This window comes from Dufourea novaeangliae, unplaced genomic scaffold (assembly GCF_001272555.1).
Source record: "Dufourea novaeangliae isolate 0120121106 unplaced genomic scaffold, ASM127255v1 scaffold175, whole genome shotgun sequence".
Classification (NCBI taxonomy): Eukaryota; Metazoa; Arthropoda; class Insecta; order Hymenoptera; family Halictidae; genus Dufourea; species Dufourea novaeangliae.
Window position 1 is genome coordinate 797,011 of NW_015374053.1, and position 18,835 is coordinate 815,845.

General features: G+C 35.2%; 2 protein-coding genes across 2 annotated transcripts; both read right to left on the minus strand.

Moving 5' to 3' along the window:
- Positions 1-52: 52 nt before the first annotated feature.
- Positions 53-15,594, minus strand: LOC107189896 (inositol hexakisphosphate and diphosphoinositol-pentakisphosphate kinase 2). The gene is made up of 30 exons (XM_015578575.1): positions 15,510-15,594; positions 15,264-15,372; positions 14,961-15,058; positions 14,782-14,889; positions 11,381-11,581; positions 11,176-11,316; positions 10,987-11,077; positions 10,766-10,920; positions 10,391-10,683; positions 10,114-10,308; positions 9,955-10,041; positions 9,690-9,878; positions 9,514-9,599; positions 9,308-9,445; positions 7,888-8,122; positions 7,607-7,815; positions 7,296-7,522; positions 7,078-7,214; positions 6,894-7,008; positions 6,572-6,811; positions 6,377-6,496; positions 6,145-6,302; positions 5,917-6,065; positions 5,554-5,601; positions 2,260-2,481; positions 1,863-2,136; positions 1,597-1,688; positions 1,411-1,522; positions 977-1,345; positions 53-709 (listed from the first exon to the last, which is right to left on the minus strand). The coding sequence occupies exons 3-30, from the start codon at positions 14,991-14,993 to the stop codon at positions 238-240; spliced, it is 4,896 nt and encodes a 1,631-aa protein (XP_015434061.1). The 5' UTR covers positions 14,994-15,058; positions 15,264-15,372; positions 15,510-15,594; the 3' UTR covers positions 53-237.
- A 1,656-nt stretch (positions 15,595-17,250) lies between these two features.
- On the minus strand, positions 17,251-18,699 carry LOC107189959 (dolichyldiphosphatase 1-like). Its single transcript, XM_015578657.1, has 5 exons — positions 18,532-18,699; positions 18,024-18,124; positions 17,773-17,948; positions 17,483-17,710; positions 17,251-17,401 (listed from the first exon to the last, which is right to left on the minus strand). The coding sequence occupies exons 1-5, from the start codon at positions 18,641-18,643 to the stop codon at positions 17,272-17,274; spliced, it is 747 nt and encodes a 248-aa protein (XP_015434143.1). The 5' UTR covers positions 18,644-18,699; the 3' UTR covers positions 17,251-17,271.
- Positions 18,700-18,835: the final 136 nt, after the last annotated feature.

Sequence of the window (18,835 nt, forward strand, 5' to 3'; positions counted from 1 at the left end):
ACAAAAAAATGACTTTCATTTCGTCATTTGCAAATTAAATGCACAAGCTGCGTTGAATCCAAACGATTTGTCCGTTAGAGGAATCGTAAAATTTTGTATTTATCTAGCCGATTATTTATCCTTATATATGAAGCAACAACTGTTCAATTCTATGTGCAAAATGTACGTCCAACGTTACCTATCTAATAAAATAGAATATTCTAATACTTAAACACCAGTTTCGAACGACACCTCTAATTATTCTTTGTTTTCTTCGTGGACGTTGAAACCTATTGTCACGCTAGAGCTGCTTGTCAAACTACTCGCCACGGTCAGTAGTGGTTCTTCCGGGTTTACCAAGGGCGCGGAAACAGGCTTCGATTTTACCATGTTTTGCTTCCAATTTTCCAAATCTTTGTCCGACATGTTCGACAGGGAGCTTAATTTCGATGTGCATTTATAACTGAAGTTTGTGTCAGTCTTCGCAGGAGCTGGTTTCGGGGTAGAAACGCTTTGCGATCGAGAGAAATTCTTTCTCTTGTAACCGTCGGAAGAATGGATCCTCTTGTGCTCTTGCATCGTTTCCGTACCGGTGTCTTTGGTTCTTCGAACTTTCTCTGTGTTGGTAGATTCAACTTTTTGAGAGGTGGACTGTCTTCTTTTGTCGGAAACGTCCGTTTCTTTGATTCTGACGTCTTCGTCCGCTATATCCATACTTTCGACGAGAAACCTAGGCATAAACAGGCAATACAAACAAGTTGATATTATATTTACAGTAAATCCTCGATGAGTGTTCGAAGGCTCCTCAGCAATGACGTTCAGCACAGTGATAGAGCTTGGAATTCTGAGGTTAATTATATCTGTTTCAACCGCATGTGACCATTAGTTTATGAAATATTTAATGTTCAGTGCCTAGGAGCCTTGGAACACTTATCGGGAATTTATTGTATATTTCACTGGATTCAACGTCACGTTCTGCAACAAATGACAAACTAACCTGCCAATCTTTTTGCAACTACTACTACTCGGTTTTGTACCGAAATGTTCCGTTTGCTCGAATATCTGCTTAACATCCTGCTTCTTTTGCTCTTCGGTTTGCTTCAATGTTATCGTATGATCCTCGTCGTCGTCTATATTGTCGATAGGAAGATCATCGGTCCGTATGATTTTCTGTAAGTTGCTACCAAAGCCAGCCCCGAATGTACATTTCCGTATTTGTCCGTCTTCGTTGCTGTAATAATCGGTGTACGACACGCTACCGCGACTTTCTCGGTGTTCTTGATCGATGTTCATACAAAATTCATTGAAGTCTACATCGAGACAAGGAGTTGTGGGAAATTTCGGAGCCGTGTTAAAGGACTGCACTCTGTAACGACGAACAGTAATTTCATTGTGGTTATCTTGTTCAGTTGTTCGACGATCTCTGCTTACCCTTCGTTGCTGATGAGACTTATGGACATACTGCATTCTCCTGTGGAAGTTGGAGCAGGAGACGAGGGTTCGGACGATATAAACGATTGTGGTTCGCTGCTCCAGCCAGTACCTATTGTACATTATCTTTTAATAATAATAAAGGTACTATTTTTTTTTCTTTGTAGAAATCAGAAAAACACTAACTGTTGGGACTAGTCGGCGAGAGTTGATTCCTTATGTCGCACGGTTCACCGTCATTTGTGGATTTGTATTGTATAGGAGTCGGGGTGATATACCTAATTATAAAAACATTTCATCTCGATCCAAGTCTACACCGTTACAATGAAATAGGACACAAACGAAGACCGAATAGCCTATTTTAAAGCTCAACCTACACAAGGACAACTCAACCCAAACAAAACAAAACAAAACAAAAAAAAAAAAAAATGAAGAATGCTTTTAATACTCACAAGGATGGTTTACTTAATTTCTTACGGTACCTGACAGCTTCCAAGTCGGAAGAGTGGTACTCGCGATTGATTCCTCCGATACTAAGATTCTGATTAACTGACCCATGGGTCGATCCACCCGGTGACGGATACTTCGGTGGCGAGGAGGCAGGCGTACGAAACAGGGGTGCGCTGGTCATCATTTCCAAGAAAGAATCCAATTGACGTAGGGACAATGCATTGTGAAGAGTCTCCAATGGTCTTATCGGTGGCACACCGCCAAAACCTTCAATCGCTAAATCAGGAATCGAAATCGAACATTGGGGGCGACTTAAATCCCGATCATTTGATATTGCACCGAGGTATTCGTGAATTTTTGAAGGATAATCATTTAGAAACCAAGAGATTCTTCACTCACCGGCAACGGCAGACGCATGGGCGGGTACCATGTCCTTTAGATTCGGTGCGCTTGAGGATCCACTGATAACTGCGGTGCTGAACAGACTGTTCGCCGATCCTGTCAGCTTCTTGTTGACATTGTAGCCCAACAGCTTGAAATAACTCATCTGTCCGGAGATACTGTGACGGTGGCGCCTTGCTGTGCAGGTAGGGTCAGGTTGAATGATCGAAGGTCGTGTGTCTGGAGACGAGAAGGATCGCTGAGGCTGGAGTCGGGAGTACGGTACACGGGGGAATCTGGATCGATGGTTAGACCCGTGGGGTGTATCGTGATCATCGTGAACATTATTATTGTGCACAGAGGACGACGAATGGTAAAGCGTACTACTACGATCGGGTACATCTATTAGACTAGTGTGCCATTGGAGATTCACATCAGTGCAAGACCAACACCTGCGTGTTAGGGGACAACAGCCGGATAGATTTTCGACCGAACAACAGGACGATGAATCGGTAAGCAAGAAAGTGCTCAGATTTGGGGACGATATCGTTCTGGTTGGTCGTCGAGCATTATCGATGACAGAACCGTCTGTAAGGATCCGTGTGATAAGCTTCTTCTCGACGCGCCACCTCTGTTTCTCCTTGGACGTTGAACGTATATACAGGGACGGTTGTCTGGACGACGCGGAAGATTGTCCTCTCGCCGTTCCGGAGACCCATAAGCCCGGATCCGAATTGAAGTTACCTAATTGTCGGGACACTTTTAGATTGCCGTAACTCTCGGTGGACGATACACTGCAAGAGGATCGATTCGACTCGTCTTGATGGAGGCTGAAGTAACAAGAACAATTGAAGAACTTGTGCGACAGCGAGCGTGCGAAGTAGGTGTCGAAGTTTGAACGTTCCACGGGCGGCAGGTCTCTGCTTCGCAGTATCAGCTCCGATACGTTACAATTGTAACAGAGACATCTGGGCAGACATGGGGACAACGAACAGGCTCGTTTCTCCTCCGTATGGGCCTTGTCTCTCGTCGTTCCTGGGATTCTTTCGAGATAGGAGAACAGACGGGACGAAGACTTCGCCCACGGATTCGTTCGTGGCGACCTTATGGAATTGCTCAACTCGCATGCGATACAGGGAACAATCGTTTCTGTGTATGAACGTCCGTAGTATTTCTTACTTTGTGAGCGTAGCTGCGGGTCAGCCCCGTCGGAATCGATACCGCGGCATGTCGAGGAACGAACCGTGGGTACCGGAAGCACTATACTCGTGATATCCGGGGCCCGGCTGTTCGGCGAGGCTAGAGGGATATTGTGTAATGTCACCAGAGGTGTTGACACAGAGGTATCGATCGAAGGAACAGGTAACTCCGGTGAACTGTAGGAATGCGGCAATACCACCTTCCCCGTAGTTGGCACGTGCAATAACATCTGGCTAGACACCTCTAACCGGTATTTTCTCGCATGCTTATGGTCTGTGTCGGCCGGCGTGTGTGTGTGTGGTCCCATGCGCGTTCGCGTGAAGTGAAACGATGCGGTTAATAATGAAGAGATGGCGATTTAGCAGCGGGAATGAGGCACAAAGGAAGGAAAGAAAAAAAAGAAAGAGAAAAGAAGAGAAACAGAGTATTAAATAAACCCATCACCGAAGAAATAAAAGTAAACATTGGTAAGAACCTTTAGCTACGTCGTTGAATCGAAACTTTTTCTTTTGGAATATTAATATTATCGTGTATCAAGAGGACTGTGATCGTCGAGTCGAATGGTCTCTATTATTTGACGACGACGTACACTGAGAAAAGATTCGTTACCAATGGGAGGACTAAAGTAACTGAATGTATAGAGGAAATAACTTATACTTTCACCTGCTTGCGTTTAGAAGGCACAAAATTTTGTTAGTGTTACACACCCATGGCACACGATAGCCATGCAACCAGTAGCCAACTAGACAACACCGATATCAATACGGAAACAGTATGTAAATGGTCACCATGGGATTATGAATTTTTAACACTGACAGCAATCAAAGGTTTTCGAAGTTCTTGTAAAATCTTATAATAAGTAGACTATATAAAAGTATGTATAATTATTCGATCTATGTATCTGAAAGTTTGATTGCTCTCAGAAGTTAATCTAGCCACTCAACAACACTTAATTCACACTCTTCTTTCATCGATAATGAACGAATGACACAGAAACTTAAAAAATGTAAATACGCGTTACAACGAACTGGCTAATATAAGATCAATAGCGAAAACCATTGGTACTAGCTTGGACATAATATTCAAATAATTTTCCCCAAATTTTCTGACAAATGATAGAGAAAAGAAAAAGAAGAGGGTGAGAAAGAATTACGAACATATGAATATCCGTATGTTAACAAGTACATATGAAGAACAGGCAAACATGATCTTCGAAAACAACTAAGCACTGTTAATTGCGAATCCTGATGGAACAATGAGCTTAGGAATGAAGGATTCAGGAGGACAACTGAATGAGTCACATCACACTTGGTCCATGTATGTAACTCAAACAGTCGCCGATATAAATTAGTTGGCTTCCACGCGCACAACTATCGCTGAGCAAAGAGTTATTTCAACTGAATTATCCTGTATCAGTTTATCTTAATGTGTTCCACTTTTGTCGTTTCATTAATTAGTACGTGTCTGTTATTCAAGCTCTGGCCCATAAATTGCACTTCAACTGAACAACTTCTAACTTCAATTTCACTCTAATAACAATGTCTTGGTATTAAAGTACTTGAAAACCAAAAATACGTTTCAGTCATACGCTATAATACACAACAGAAATCAATGTAATTAATACAAAAGAAAATGGTAACACAGAAAAAAAAGAAAATCGCAATATCAAGGATTGAGCGTGACACTAAAGTGCTACCGTGTACTGTACACATCATTCTAAGGGTACTGCCGAACAAAAATGCTTAAGAAAAAAAGAAAAAAAGATATTGGAATACCAATAAATATACGTGAAGATGCTACATTCATAGAGGGAGAAGATAAAGATGCAAATTGCAGCAGTCTATACGTCGCAACTAAATATATTGCTACTGCGAAAGCGAAGATCGTTCTTTCCTGAGACAATCTAAATTTTCATACGAAGACAGCCAAGAAGTTATAAAATCCAACCTATTAAATTGCAAAGATATAAGGATATAGAGGTCTTCAGATTTTTTACAGATTTAGATCTTATAGAAATTCTGCAAACAACCGTTGACAAAAATAAGCCAACGCTAACGCATTCTTTTTAACGTTACCCTTCTGTAATTAGAACAGGAAGTCGGGGTGACGTACCTTCTTTGTTGACCGCGTCCAAGCTCTGATACTGCAGCTTGTCCGCAGCTATAAAAAAGACATGAAAAACACCACACATTGTGACAAAAAAAACTCGGGATTGCGAATTCCGATCGACCGTGAATTCCCCAAAAATCGAAGTCGGTTCACTTTGTAACAAAGTTTCGCTAACTTATTCTGGCAGTACTCGACCAAAATATATGCAAGAGCTATTTACAAAGGTTCTGCTTCAACTTCCCGTTGAAATGGAAATGTTTAAGTACTCGTAGGTATCTATCATGCACGTCCAAAGATATTAGCTTCGATTCGTTATTGCTCGGACAAAATGTGTGCACTACCGATTCACGCTGAAAATACCCTTACCTTTCTCAGACTTATCTTGCCTTTGATGATCGTAACTACGTGCACGTGGTTCAACGATTCCACCCCTTTCTGCATCGCGTCGTTGACGTTGACTAGCAGCTAACTGGCTACCGAGTCTGGCTGCCTCGTGACCCGCCACAGTTCTGGCACTTGAAAAATAATCAATCGAGTTATCCACGATTGAACATATCGTTATTCCATTCCAGTGGGTTGTGTGTCTCGTTGTACCTTATTGGAATGGGCGCTGAACTCTGTAAGAAACCGCTATCAAATGGTTCGTCCATCATATTGGGATCCAAATCCATCATATCAACAGCTCTGCTGGTTGTCGGGCTGTCCATCATTGAATCTACAACGTCAGTCTCCACCGTAGGTGGGGGAGTCTCCTTAAAATTTCACAAAAAATGTGAATAACCATGTTAAACCTTGTAAATTGTTCGCAAAAGGAATTAACACATACAGATTGTAACGCTGGACTCATGAAATCATCTTCCAAAGGTCCTAACTCAACGTCTTCTTCCTCTATCCGTGCACTGCACTGGGATATAGTATCCTGAGCAGAACCACCGCCACTTTCACCCTGAAAATACACAAAAAAAACTTTATTTTAATACTCCTATAATTCTCGAAGGAGGTAACTATGCTGTTTACTTACGATATTATGACTACTTTCGTTGCGCGAATGAGGCCGGAATCCTGGTCCCGGTGGTAAATTCTTTTGCACGCAACAGTTCACACCGGGACTAAAATGCAATTCGACGTGGAAACGTTCTTCGCTACTGGGGTCCTTGGTTGGGTCTTCGTACAACATGACTACGATTTGCGACATGTAGTTCAATTCGGACACCATGCTAACATACTCCATAGCTCGGCGCCATTGCTCGTCTTTCATTACCTGTAATTTATGCATCGAAAGTGCTTCCGTATCACACACGACAATATAGAAAGATACAGGGAATTACACAAGTATTGCTTACATCGAGTAAACCTCCATAACGTAACACAGTTAACAAAGAGTGCACATGACTTTCACTTGTGAAGTACAATCTTGTGCGCACGTGACGACCAGGGCTCGAAACACCATGAGAATATCTGGAATATTTGTTCGAGTAAATGTGTAATTGGCAAATGAAAATAACAATAGTATAAATGTAAGTGTACCTTGGATTTAGTCGATTAACTGTTTCTTCACCGGACTCTTCGATATTTCGTTGCAAATCGGCCCTTATCTTCTTCAAAAGGGGAGTACAAATGCCTTGTCCGATTGTTAGTTTCTCTTGCACTGTTAATCCGTATTCCTGTCGCAGATATAAAGGTCAGAAAACGGTAATCGAATTTTATGAATTATTCAATGAAAAGATAGTTGTCAAAATGGTAACCTGTGGTATAACAATATCTGCCAAATATTTCGAATAAATGTACAATTCCTCCGCATGCTCGAATTGCAAGGTATGATTGTTATGTTGCAAATCATACTTTATGCAGTCATAAATATCAGGGATTTTTGATATATCGAATCTCTTGTTCTTAGTGCAGAAATCCTTTTCGATCTTTCCCCATCGACGACCCATTAACTCCCAGGTTTCTCCGTGATACAAAATTGCATCTAGACATTATTTCACGATTTAACACTTCATAGAACATCCTTGAAATTGTATTCATTCGCATATAGTACAATGTGAGCGTATACCTTTCGTTTTTGGATCATCTTTCTTGATCCTTACAATGTCCATTAATTTCTGAATTAAGATATGTACATGCTGGCAACAACGAACAGGATTCTTAACAAAATCCATAGCTGCGTTAATGCTCAATGCATTTCCAGGGTTTATTTGTTCCCTGTCTTCACGAGTAAATTCTCTATCCTGCTGCAACAATTCGTGGAGTTTCGTCTTCACCCTGTAAAAGAATGCTCTTATAATTTACTGAAACTCTCACTATGCCATAATGTATTACTTGTTTGTTACGCACATATTTTGGTATTTACTACTATCACAATCGTTATCCAAGAGACCATTGGTATTAGCGCTTTTAACCATCTGCACTAAAATAGGAGTTAATTCGCCCTCCAATGCGAGCAAACCTTTCGCAAACGCAGCTGCGGTCATCTGTACTCTTCCTTCGTCACTTGCATAGATCTTCAAGTCGTGACGGAATGTTGAATGAAGTCGAAGTAGACCTAAGCCTTGTGCACCAGCGTAATCGCCTATATTCGTGGGAAAAATATCTTTAAGAAAATGATGAAACTACGCGATATAATTAGAACATATCTTTGAACTTTAATGAACATTTAAATACAAATCTGATTTTGCGAATGATCTATGCTCTGGTAAAGAGATCATTACTAATTACTGAAAAAATGATAGATTACACATCAACTTACATACTAATAGACAGGTCTAGTTAATTGTAATATGTTGATGTTTCTCTCTAGTGCTGTTAAATACAGTCATGATTACTATACGTTAAATTATGTTTTTTTTTTTTGTTATATTCACACCATAGATATTTTGCAATGAATTCTTATATTTACATTATATCCTCACGAAATGAAAGAGAAATGCCGAAACTTGTTTGTGGATGAATATAAACACGTGTATACGTTTACACTGTATATATATGTGTAACTTTGAGTGATACTGTATGGGTAGCGAGACACTACTGACAGTCTTATTTAAAAATAAAATAGATACACTTAATGCTACAAAATGTATAAAAGCAACTACCATCGAGTTGTGAAGCAATTCATTGCAATACTTGTTGAGTGCACATAGAAACAGCATTTTACACTTAATACCTTCTAAACACTGTCCGAACACGTTTCTCTGTAAGTAACAACAATTATAAACTAATCGAACACGCTATTACTATTTCTATGCATATATTGTGTCACTATCTACAGACAACTACAGAACAACAAGCGTTGATTCAGAATAAAAAGTTACCGTGGTTTGGTAACATCTCTGAGTCTTCCTCTGAAATAATATTTGAAATAGTCTATGAATCAAACATGTTTGTAAAGTGATAAGTTATTCACTATCCTTTCAACTAAGACGATCACAACTTAAACCAGATGAAGTTGGAAATATCCCATAATTTCGTAACTTTTCCATTGGCATTATAAAAGTATACTCTTTAACCTTCATATTATTCAAACGCTCAACATTTACAAATCAGCTCTATCTCATACAATATTTTATGGATACCTACAAGATACGCTGTGCAAGATTTATATCGACATTATGCGTACGCTCGATTAAACTACAAAGGCGAGAGACAGACCCAGTCGTATTTCAGCCAACTTATGAAACTTATCAAAGAAAACATCCTTCGTGGCACATGAATTAACGTAAAAATGAGTATGACAAGCATATGAACATAAGATACGAACCACTAAGGTGTCTACCTTGACCACCGGGGTACATGCAGCGAAATATTCTTCCTAGTTCCTCTGCTTGAATACGGCCTGCAGGTGTTAACTCTCCGCCCCATTTAAGGATCAGAACAAGCGACGGTTCTCCCAGTCGATCTAGATAAAAAAAACTTAGTCGTAGAATCTGTTGCTTAATGTGAAGACAAAAGTAAAACCCTTTGTACCATCATCCGATGAACTCCCTCTTGGCCGTCCCCTTGGCTGATATTTCATCTGTACCTTACGGTTTATTCCTGAGAAATGACCATACCTGCGACAAAATTTTATCATCGCGTAGAGACACTCCACTATCGGTCAGAATTAAAACGATATTTATTCAAAAGGTACAACATTCACTTACATTTCTAAAACGCTTTTCAGTTGCTCGAGTTTTCCTTGCTTCTCCTCCAATTCTGGCCCCGCGGCTCTATGTTGTATCTCGGTTAATAAACTACGAGCAGTGTCTAATATCTCTTGTAACTGCTTCGGCCGTTTCAGCTTGATGTGACCATGTTTGTAACCGTCGTATTTTGCAAATATCTCGAAAAATCTAGTTTGAACAGAAAAATAATAAATAATGGGGGGTTTCTTAAATATTTGACATAACTGAGTCTTTAAAAACATACTTAGGATGACGGACTTCCACTTTCATTTTCTGCTTTGGTGTTCTATCGCCGTGTCTTATAACAGCAACGACACAACGTAATTCCATCCTGTAATAATTGAAAAACATTATTAAAATCGTATTCGCGGGAACAAGAAGAGTAGAAAGTAAATTAACCAACATCTTTCCAAATGTCGTGGGTACAATTGGTGGATCGTCTAGTTGAAACGGAACACTCCATGGAATATGCAAAGTAGGCGCTAATTCCCGAAGAATCATATTTCCCAGAATCTTTGCACAATCGTCGTAGTATTTGTTTGAATTTTTTACAAAACTAAATCCATTTACGTCGCATACAAACGACTGACCGTTTGCCCTAAGTATCGATAAAGAATTTTATGACAACTGATCATTAATGTATTTTCCATTCACTTAATTGTAACCGATTGTCTGCTTACCTAAGTAAGTCGAAGCCACAAACTGTTTGCTTAAAAGCCAAACACACTTTTCTACTAATTAATTTCTCAGCGTTACTTAATATAACAGGATACCGAATTTCTTTTCCTTCTGAATCTCTTTCAACTTTCCCATCTAACGCAGGACTCTTTCGTGCCTCTGCATGTGCATAGTCAGGCCCCACTGTGTAAACTTTAACATCTGTCCCATCGGTGGGCATAAAATCTTCATAAATGTAAGATCCTGTCTTACGTACTCGTGACTCTGGCGAATATACGCTACTACGACTTCCAATCTGTGAAATATACATGAAATAATGATATAATTATTGTTCTACTTTTAGTTCTTATTAAGAATCTCCTGTTAGTAGATAGTACCTTCCTGAATAATCTTTGACTACCTCCACCTGCAGATGTAGGATAATAAATGTAAATGTTATGATCTTCAGCAGATACTGGTTTTTCCACAAATGGTTTATTGAATGTAACACCATTGACCTCCACATGATCTTCTGACTCCACCAGTTCATGATCTAGATGAGTTCTCTTTTATATAAAACGATCGTAGGTAAATTCAAAGCAATATGTATATTACATACGTTTTGGATCAGACGAGTCTCTATCCAGGACAGCGTATCTTGGAATCTCTGTACCTTCGCCGCTTAAAATGGCATAAACCCTCCTACGATCCTATTGTATGTATGGAAAGTTTTAGGTAAACATTAATACAGACACATTCTGATAGTACAACTTACATTGCTCGACATTATTATTCGTGATCTACTTACTTGAATATCATACTGCATTGGTAGATTATTGATGATGAAGGGACTTCTAAGATTAGCATAATTTATAGCTTTATCGAGAGGGAAGCCTTTACTGTGAAAACTTATTAAACAATCAACAACTGGCCAATCTTCTACGGATTCCTATAAGTACATATTTTGACGAAGAAATAAGTCAAGCAATCTTTGTATATACTTCATTTCTTACCTTCAAGATAACTTCTTCAGGGAATACTATTATCTTAATGTATTCAAATTCTTCTAGTCTTGTCAAAATCTCCTTCATCGGTTTACTCTGCGATTTCTTAGCCATCGCACAGACGCCAACCAAAACTTGCTTCCCTTCCCCTTCCAAATCGTTGCCACCCATGCATCCATCATCATTGCTGCACCCGTCCGACAGTTCGGCCTAAATAACAATTTTTTTTTAAATATAGTTTACATCTATCATTATTCTCGCTTTTTCCTATACATTTAAACAAATCTAATCATGTCAAATTTGTTTCAAGTATTATTATCATCTTTGTTAGTGTTCATTTAGTTATGTACATATGTATATATATTTAAGACACTATAACTCATATTCCTATACTTTGGTCATGAATGTAGAAAAATCTTCATTATTCAGTATGTTCACTGTTGCTCACCCAATATGTTTTCAAACAGGGTAAAAAGCCAGATCTGTCTAGAGCTTTTTCAGAGTAATTCATATGCAGTCCTGATTTACTATTCATTCTACTATGTATCATATTCTTAATTTCCCATGCAATTAGATGTAAAAGTTACAGATTGACCAGTAGCATTATTGCCTACGTAAAAAGGGAAACATAAATGGAATCCAAAGATTATAATTATAACTTTTAAAGAAATATTTTATCTGCTCGACAAATAAATAATCAAAAATTATAAAAACAAAAAGCTTTGAATTCATATTTAAAATATTCGATGATTTATCAGTGTAGAATTTTATTTAAAGTACAATATAAATAGCTAGTGTCTCATAAATTGTTATATTTAAAATTAAGACTCTTTTAGATTTTAAAATGCCTATTTTTTTCAATACATACAGACATTTGGTTGGCTAGCTGTTGGAAAGAAGCTAGACAAATGTCATTACAAAAATATACTCCTAAACAGAATCTAAAATTAGAACTCTGACAAATCCACCAAATCTTACTGCTATAACTCCTGACAATTATTAAAATTGTAATTGTATGATATGTCTTCAGTAGCATTTTAGATTTTAAGCACTTTGTATACAAAAATGTATCGTAAATGGTATCTAACAATAAAATATTGTTACAACATACGAAACACTCATCGCAATAGCAATGTTCATCCAAGTCCGCAGCATCTTCAATGGTGGTAGCAGGTGCAGAATTTGTTTCCTTATTGCGATAACGCCATTTTTTCAAATGCCACCAGTCTTTTAACCAAGTCCATTCCATAGCTACACTATTTTCAATAATTCACCAATACAATCTCACTATTGTACTACCTAACAGAGGTGAGTAGAAGTAGCTACTTGTAAGAAACTATAATGTTTTTAATTAGTAATTAAATTTCAGTTAATTCTAATTGCACAATTAAATTTAATTAACTAATTGAAAAGTGAAAAAAGTTGTCTTATTGTGCACTATTTTATCCATGACAATGATATGTATTTAAACCCAACACTTCATTTAAAGCACAACAAATTCATTATCTTGCGTATCTTGTACAGCATTTCTAATACTAAAAGAATTTTCGCATACATTCAGATAAACACTTGTGTAGTAATTAAATCTATTTTATCTTATCATATGCCACCCTTGGACTTGCTTTCTAAATATTCTGAACAGTCCACAAATTGAAAGACAATTAGATTATTATTATCACTATTCTTATATATTAAATTATATTAGTAAAGAAATAACAAGAAATGCTAACTTTCACGACAAGACGTCACAAATATAAAACAAACATTAAAGAAAGTGATATTCAGTATTAAACTACTTCACAATTCTTCTAATGTTAACAGTACTACTTGAACAATCATGTGTTTAACTAAGAACGAATACCAGTAAACAAACAGAGAATGGTTTACTTAAAGATAAAGAACTGTGTCGTTAGAAAATTTGATTTTACACACTTTGTGTGACAGTAAAATTGCATTACTTAAAGGCTTTATAGAATATATATAGGTAACAACAGAATATGCATTATACATTAATATTTTTGATCGATAATATTTAGTATGTACAACACATGTACATTTGCAAATTGTTCATCTACTCGTATCGTATGTTTAAATATGTAGATGGAAATTTATTAAAACACACAGCGCAATAGTGGTGAATAGAAATATGTAAACGACATTATGAAAAATTATTAAAATCATACAATATTACAGTTCACACTCAATTCCAATTGTCAGAGTATATACTTAAATTTAGTAACATATAAAATAAAATATTTACAAAAAGAAATAAGACAAAAGCAACTCTACCATCATTTGCCAATATGGTTCTGCCTCATTATCACAATCAAAGATGTAAACATCAGGAACTGTTGTAGACGATGAAGAATTTATGTTTTCCATTATGCAGCCCAGTTCAAAACATCAATGACTATTTGTGTGTGCATTCATATGCAAGTGATAATTAATTCTTTCTAAACAATATTACTACAATGTAATTCACTTACAAGCACAGTTCAATAAAAATTAATAATACACCCGTATGTTTAATAAAATAGGGTATAACATAAACTGTTTTTGTCTTTGAGGAAGAAGACAGTAACAATATTTACACAAAGGTATATTTTATTTGATTTAGATGTAGACACGCATTTTGTAAGTACCTAATACATTTAGACTGATGACAATGACCTTCTACTTCAATTCAGAATGATCACACTGTAAACACATTGAGCACATTGAGTACAAATTCATACACTAAATTTTTCAATATTGACAATCATATAAGTATTTGCCAATTAAAGATATAATGCATAGTACATAAAAACATAATTATGTAAAATTTAATAATGTGCATTATATGTGCATTCAAAGAAGAGACCAAAATGCATCAAAAACAGGCTTTGTGCCAATTTATTTTTAGACTAGTAACTACTGAGTGTTTTTTGTTTTACAAATCACCAGATTATTTGCGAGCAATTGGCAAAATGCAAGAAAATAAATAAAATTTTAGTTACAAAATATATATCTGTTTTTTAAAGATACATAATATTTCTCAAGCAAAATAAATGTAGTCACAAGTATACATATACTACTCATGCATGTACTTTCTTTAATTCTTAAACTCTTTCTGATAATGAATCTATTTATATAAAGTATTCTGCATAGAATACAAATTTTTAGTTTATAATCCCTTTAAATAATATTTTCTGATAAATCAGCGAAGAAACATGAAAGTATTTTTTATGTAATATTGAAAATTAAGTACACCAGATAAATATTCTTCAATCAAATTCATATTAGAATGTAATACTGATTTATTTTCTATTATTCATAACATTGCATGCTTCCAAAAACAAAAGTAAAGATTAATGAATTGAAAATTGGTGATTATGTATGCACAATATACTAATAATTGGATGAAAACTTACTCTTTTTGATGAACGATATATAGAAGAAGCAACAGGACCTACAAGGGTTGGTTGAACTGTATTTAAATCCCCTACATAGAAAATTGGTCGACTGGCATTCCGTAGACCCTATTAATTAAGTATTATTTGATTAAGATAACTCCAATTGTCCTTTAAACATAAATATTACTATTATTTACCTGATAACCATGTTCCAATTCAGTATAAGACATGTCAGCACAGGGTTCATTGAGGCAAAAAAACTGGTCGCCTGAGATTCAAAAAATTTACTGTAATTCTGAAACAATTTCATGCATTAATTTTCTAATTAAAATCTACAAGAAATCATATCGTTGATCTATACATTAAATACTTTGTTCATATCTAATAATTGACATATATTTTATAAACATTACTTCTCAGGATTATAGCTTTCACATTACAATAATAATATCTACTTATGCATTGTTCATTAAACTTATATAAATATCTTTTTGACTTACATTGATGAAAGTATATATAGTTGAAAAAATATTACGGTAACCTCGATGAAGAAGTTATATTTAATTTACACAAATTGGACCTTAACTAATCTGCCTTTCGGAGAAAGATCTGAAACATTTAACACGTCAGGTGAAAATGAAATATTAATCCATAAACTTCAATTTCATACAATGACGCAGAGATTCACATTTGTTTATTTCTTTCGTTTTCGTCAAGATTTTGTTAATCGCTTTATTCAAACTCACCGATCTCACGTATGAATTAATTCGTGACCTCGACTTTACGTATGACAATAAATATTTAATAGACAATTTCGAATGTATTCTTTGATTTTGAATTCTTGTCAGTATACCTCAATTTTCGGACATCTTGTCAAACTTAAATCTCGAGTGCTGGTATCGTTAAGCCGCGTATCCGGTTAACATTATGAATCAATATTACTAGTATATGATTAGGTTTAAGTCATTATTGAATAACACGTTCTGTTTTGACTTATATATAACTAATCTGTATTATAAATAGTTAGAAATTGTAATTGTTCAATTCGGTAATATTACATTATTTTTATAACTGTCGAGGTAGATAAATTAAATAATCTGTAGCACAGTGCATTAACTTTATTTAAAGTTCATTAAAAAATGTTATTGCATATTTACATTATAGTGATTTTGCACAAATGGAAGATTCATTTTTCATTTATGCTGCATGTCAAATTTTATATAGCTACTACAATGATAATATTTAATTGAGCAACACAATGATAGTTTGTTTATAAGGTTATCATTAGACTGTGGATTTTATGCATTTATAGTAAATGCAACTACTGTATGAAACACAATACAATGGAAACACTAATAATGTTTAACATAAGCTTTATTTTATTTTTTTATACAATGGTATTATTAATAGAGGAACTAAGTGTCTTTTTAATTCTGGCTTGTATAAATTAGATTATAGAAATGTGAATTTGCATAAATATCCGCAGTCTAGTCATCACTTTTATATTAGATATAAAAGTAATTTTTACATATGTAATTCACTCAAAGCAGTGCATAAAAGTAGATGTTAAATTGCTGAGGTAAACAATGTTATCTTATTAAAAAATTAATATGTAATACAGTCAGTAGGTTTGAAGAAAATATTTGATTCAGTATTCGTTTCGAATGTTAAAACTTCAAAATCTTGTTCCAGTTGCTTACTTAGTCTTATTTACATTTTTACTAATCCTTTAATACGAGGTACATACATGTGTTTTAATAATAATCATTTAACTGTTTAGTAGTAAACAAAGGAACTATGTACAATATTTAATACTCGAACAATGACACAGCTATACTGCAGTTAGAAAACCATAATATTAACATTTCAGTAACAACTGTAGCTGAAACTAAAATAAAGTAATTTTGAGTCATAGCCATAGTTTACAGTTTGTACTAATATTCTCCATTTAAACTCCGTTTTTCCGATTGACAAAGAGTTAACATTGTAATTTTGAATAAAGTATTATTATCTATCTTCAGTTGATATTGTGTGTACCATATATTTTATTACATTATTGCACTAGATTTCACTTATATTTTAAAATAATTTTATAAAATTACAAAGAGTATTCATCTTTACAGAGCAGAAAGATATATATTACTTCTATTATGAATATATATCTTCTCATTTTGACGACTAACAAAAATAGTAATGTTACATGTTCAGTATAGATCATAAATAACTTATGCAAAATTATAAAAACGTAATTATTAAAACGTACACATTTTGACCATATAAACATGAAAATTCGTATGCAAAATTTGTACTAATACCTTATACATTTAAATATTACTAATGGCAAAAGACACTGCCATTAATTATTGAACATATTTCTTTGAGCCAAACGAATTTCGGATCTTTCTAGTTTCGTCTGACTGAAGGAATGATATCACTTTATTTCTTTAATATTTATTATTCAGTCAATTATTTCCTATTTGTTGTCAGCCCATGCCTAGACATTAGGCGTCATTGTGATTTCATTGACACAAGTTTTCTCGAGCGTGCCCGTGCTTCTGTGCGAATATTTGTGTATTCGAACCAAAGAATATTAGGAATTAATGTTGTATCACGTAACAGTAGGTACTCTGATATTCGCCTGAAAGTATAATATGGTATGTAATACATGTATGTATGCCATAAACAAAATAAAGTTTCGATTGTTAGAACAATAACATACCATGAAACAATAATAGGAAAAAATGGTGTAAGTACTATATGCATTATTAAAAACCATACTACTCCCAATATAATTCCTATGAAAGCACCACATAAGACTTGAGAAATAGAGTGATACAATAAATAAACCCTACTATATGTCACTAAAAGTGCAATAATTATGCAAGCAGCTATACTAGTGACTCTCCAGAATCTTTCTGAGACACTGCTATTGTTGTTATGATGTAACCTATGAACAGAAAAACAGTAAAAGTAAGTTCTTTGAATATTCATGGAATGAAAAGGAATTACCTGATGCATATAAAAAGTGTGGTATATGCTGCAAAAAACCACATAAACTGTGCGTGTGATGATGGCATACCATATTCAACATGAACATTCCGTCTCATTGGCCTTGCTTCGCAAATTGTATGTTTCAATATAAAATTTATGATGTCATTTATTATCATACCGCTAAAAAATGTAATCTAAAGAAGGAAACAAAAAGATAAGGTCACATGTAAGTTTAAAGCATCATTATATATTCCAAGTTAATCACTTACCGTATGTAAATCTCTTCTAAACAGAATCAATGTTATAATACCAGCTATAATAGCAAATGGTATTAAACTTATTAAAGCTAACAATTTTCCAAAAAAATCACCTACAAACATAAAACACAGATTAGACAAACAACACAAAACATAAGAATAAACAACATTCAATACTGCTTGAAAAAATGAGAAAAATTGCAGGTGAAAACTTTTTAAAGCTCCACAGATTTTTGTAAAATATCTACAGGAATTCCAAATGATTACTAGAAATCCTTAATTGTTGATTCGCCCATTCGCGTATGTGTAAGATTGATATAAACACTAATTTCATAAACGGGCACAAGCGTTTAAGAAACATAAAATTCTCGATAAAAAGGTAAAAGTAGTATTGATTAAATATTTCTTTCAAAAATACTATCTTTCGAAAGCAAAAGAAACGTAATTACCGTCAAAATTTACACGTAATCAAAAAGTAGAAATTTGCACAAATGTTGTTAATAAATTGAGAGGTACTTACCTTGGGGATATTCGACTAAAGTGAGAGACAAAGGAATCCATTCTGTTTTTTGCATAGTATCTACGAGACGTGATTTAACTTCACGAAACGTTTCGTCCTCTAACGATGCCATGTTATCGAAATTTTTGAAGTGACCATAACTCGGACAACTCACCGCGCAGCAACAGTCATGGAACCCGCGGAGTGGTGTCCATGAAGCAGCATGAAGTATGTACAAGAGTCATGTACAAGAGTACTATCCAGACGGGATATAAAATAGACCTGATATTATATGCGATTTTCTGTCACATGTTCTGGAATACCG

Bases quoted from the DNA above. Each gene is read 5' to 3' on its own strand.
- LOC107189896 (XM_015578575.1), bottom strand. From the start codon at position 14,993: ATGTCTTATACTGAATTGGAACATGGTTATCAG. The intron at 11,078-11,175 runs GTAAGTAGATCA...TACATACAATAG, and splicing joins CAATGCAGTATGATATTCAA to GATCGTAGGAGGGTTTATGC. The intron at 7,816-7,887 runs GTGCGTAACAAA...ATTCTTTTACAG, and splicing joins AGTAGTAAATACCAAAATAT to GGTGAAGACGAAACTCCACG.
- LOC107189959 (XM_015578657.1), bottom strand. From the start codon at position 18,643: ATGGCATCGTTAGAGGACGAAACGTTTCGTGAAGTTAAATCACGTCTC. The intron at 18,125-18,531 runs GTAAGTACCTCT...TTATGTTTGTAG, and splicing joins TTTAGTCGAATATCCCCAAG to GTGATTTTTTTGGAAAATTG. The intron at 17,949-18,023 runs GTAAGTGATTAA...TTCCTTCTTTAG, and splicing joins TTAGAAGAGATTTACATACG to ATTACATTTTTTAGCGGTAT.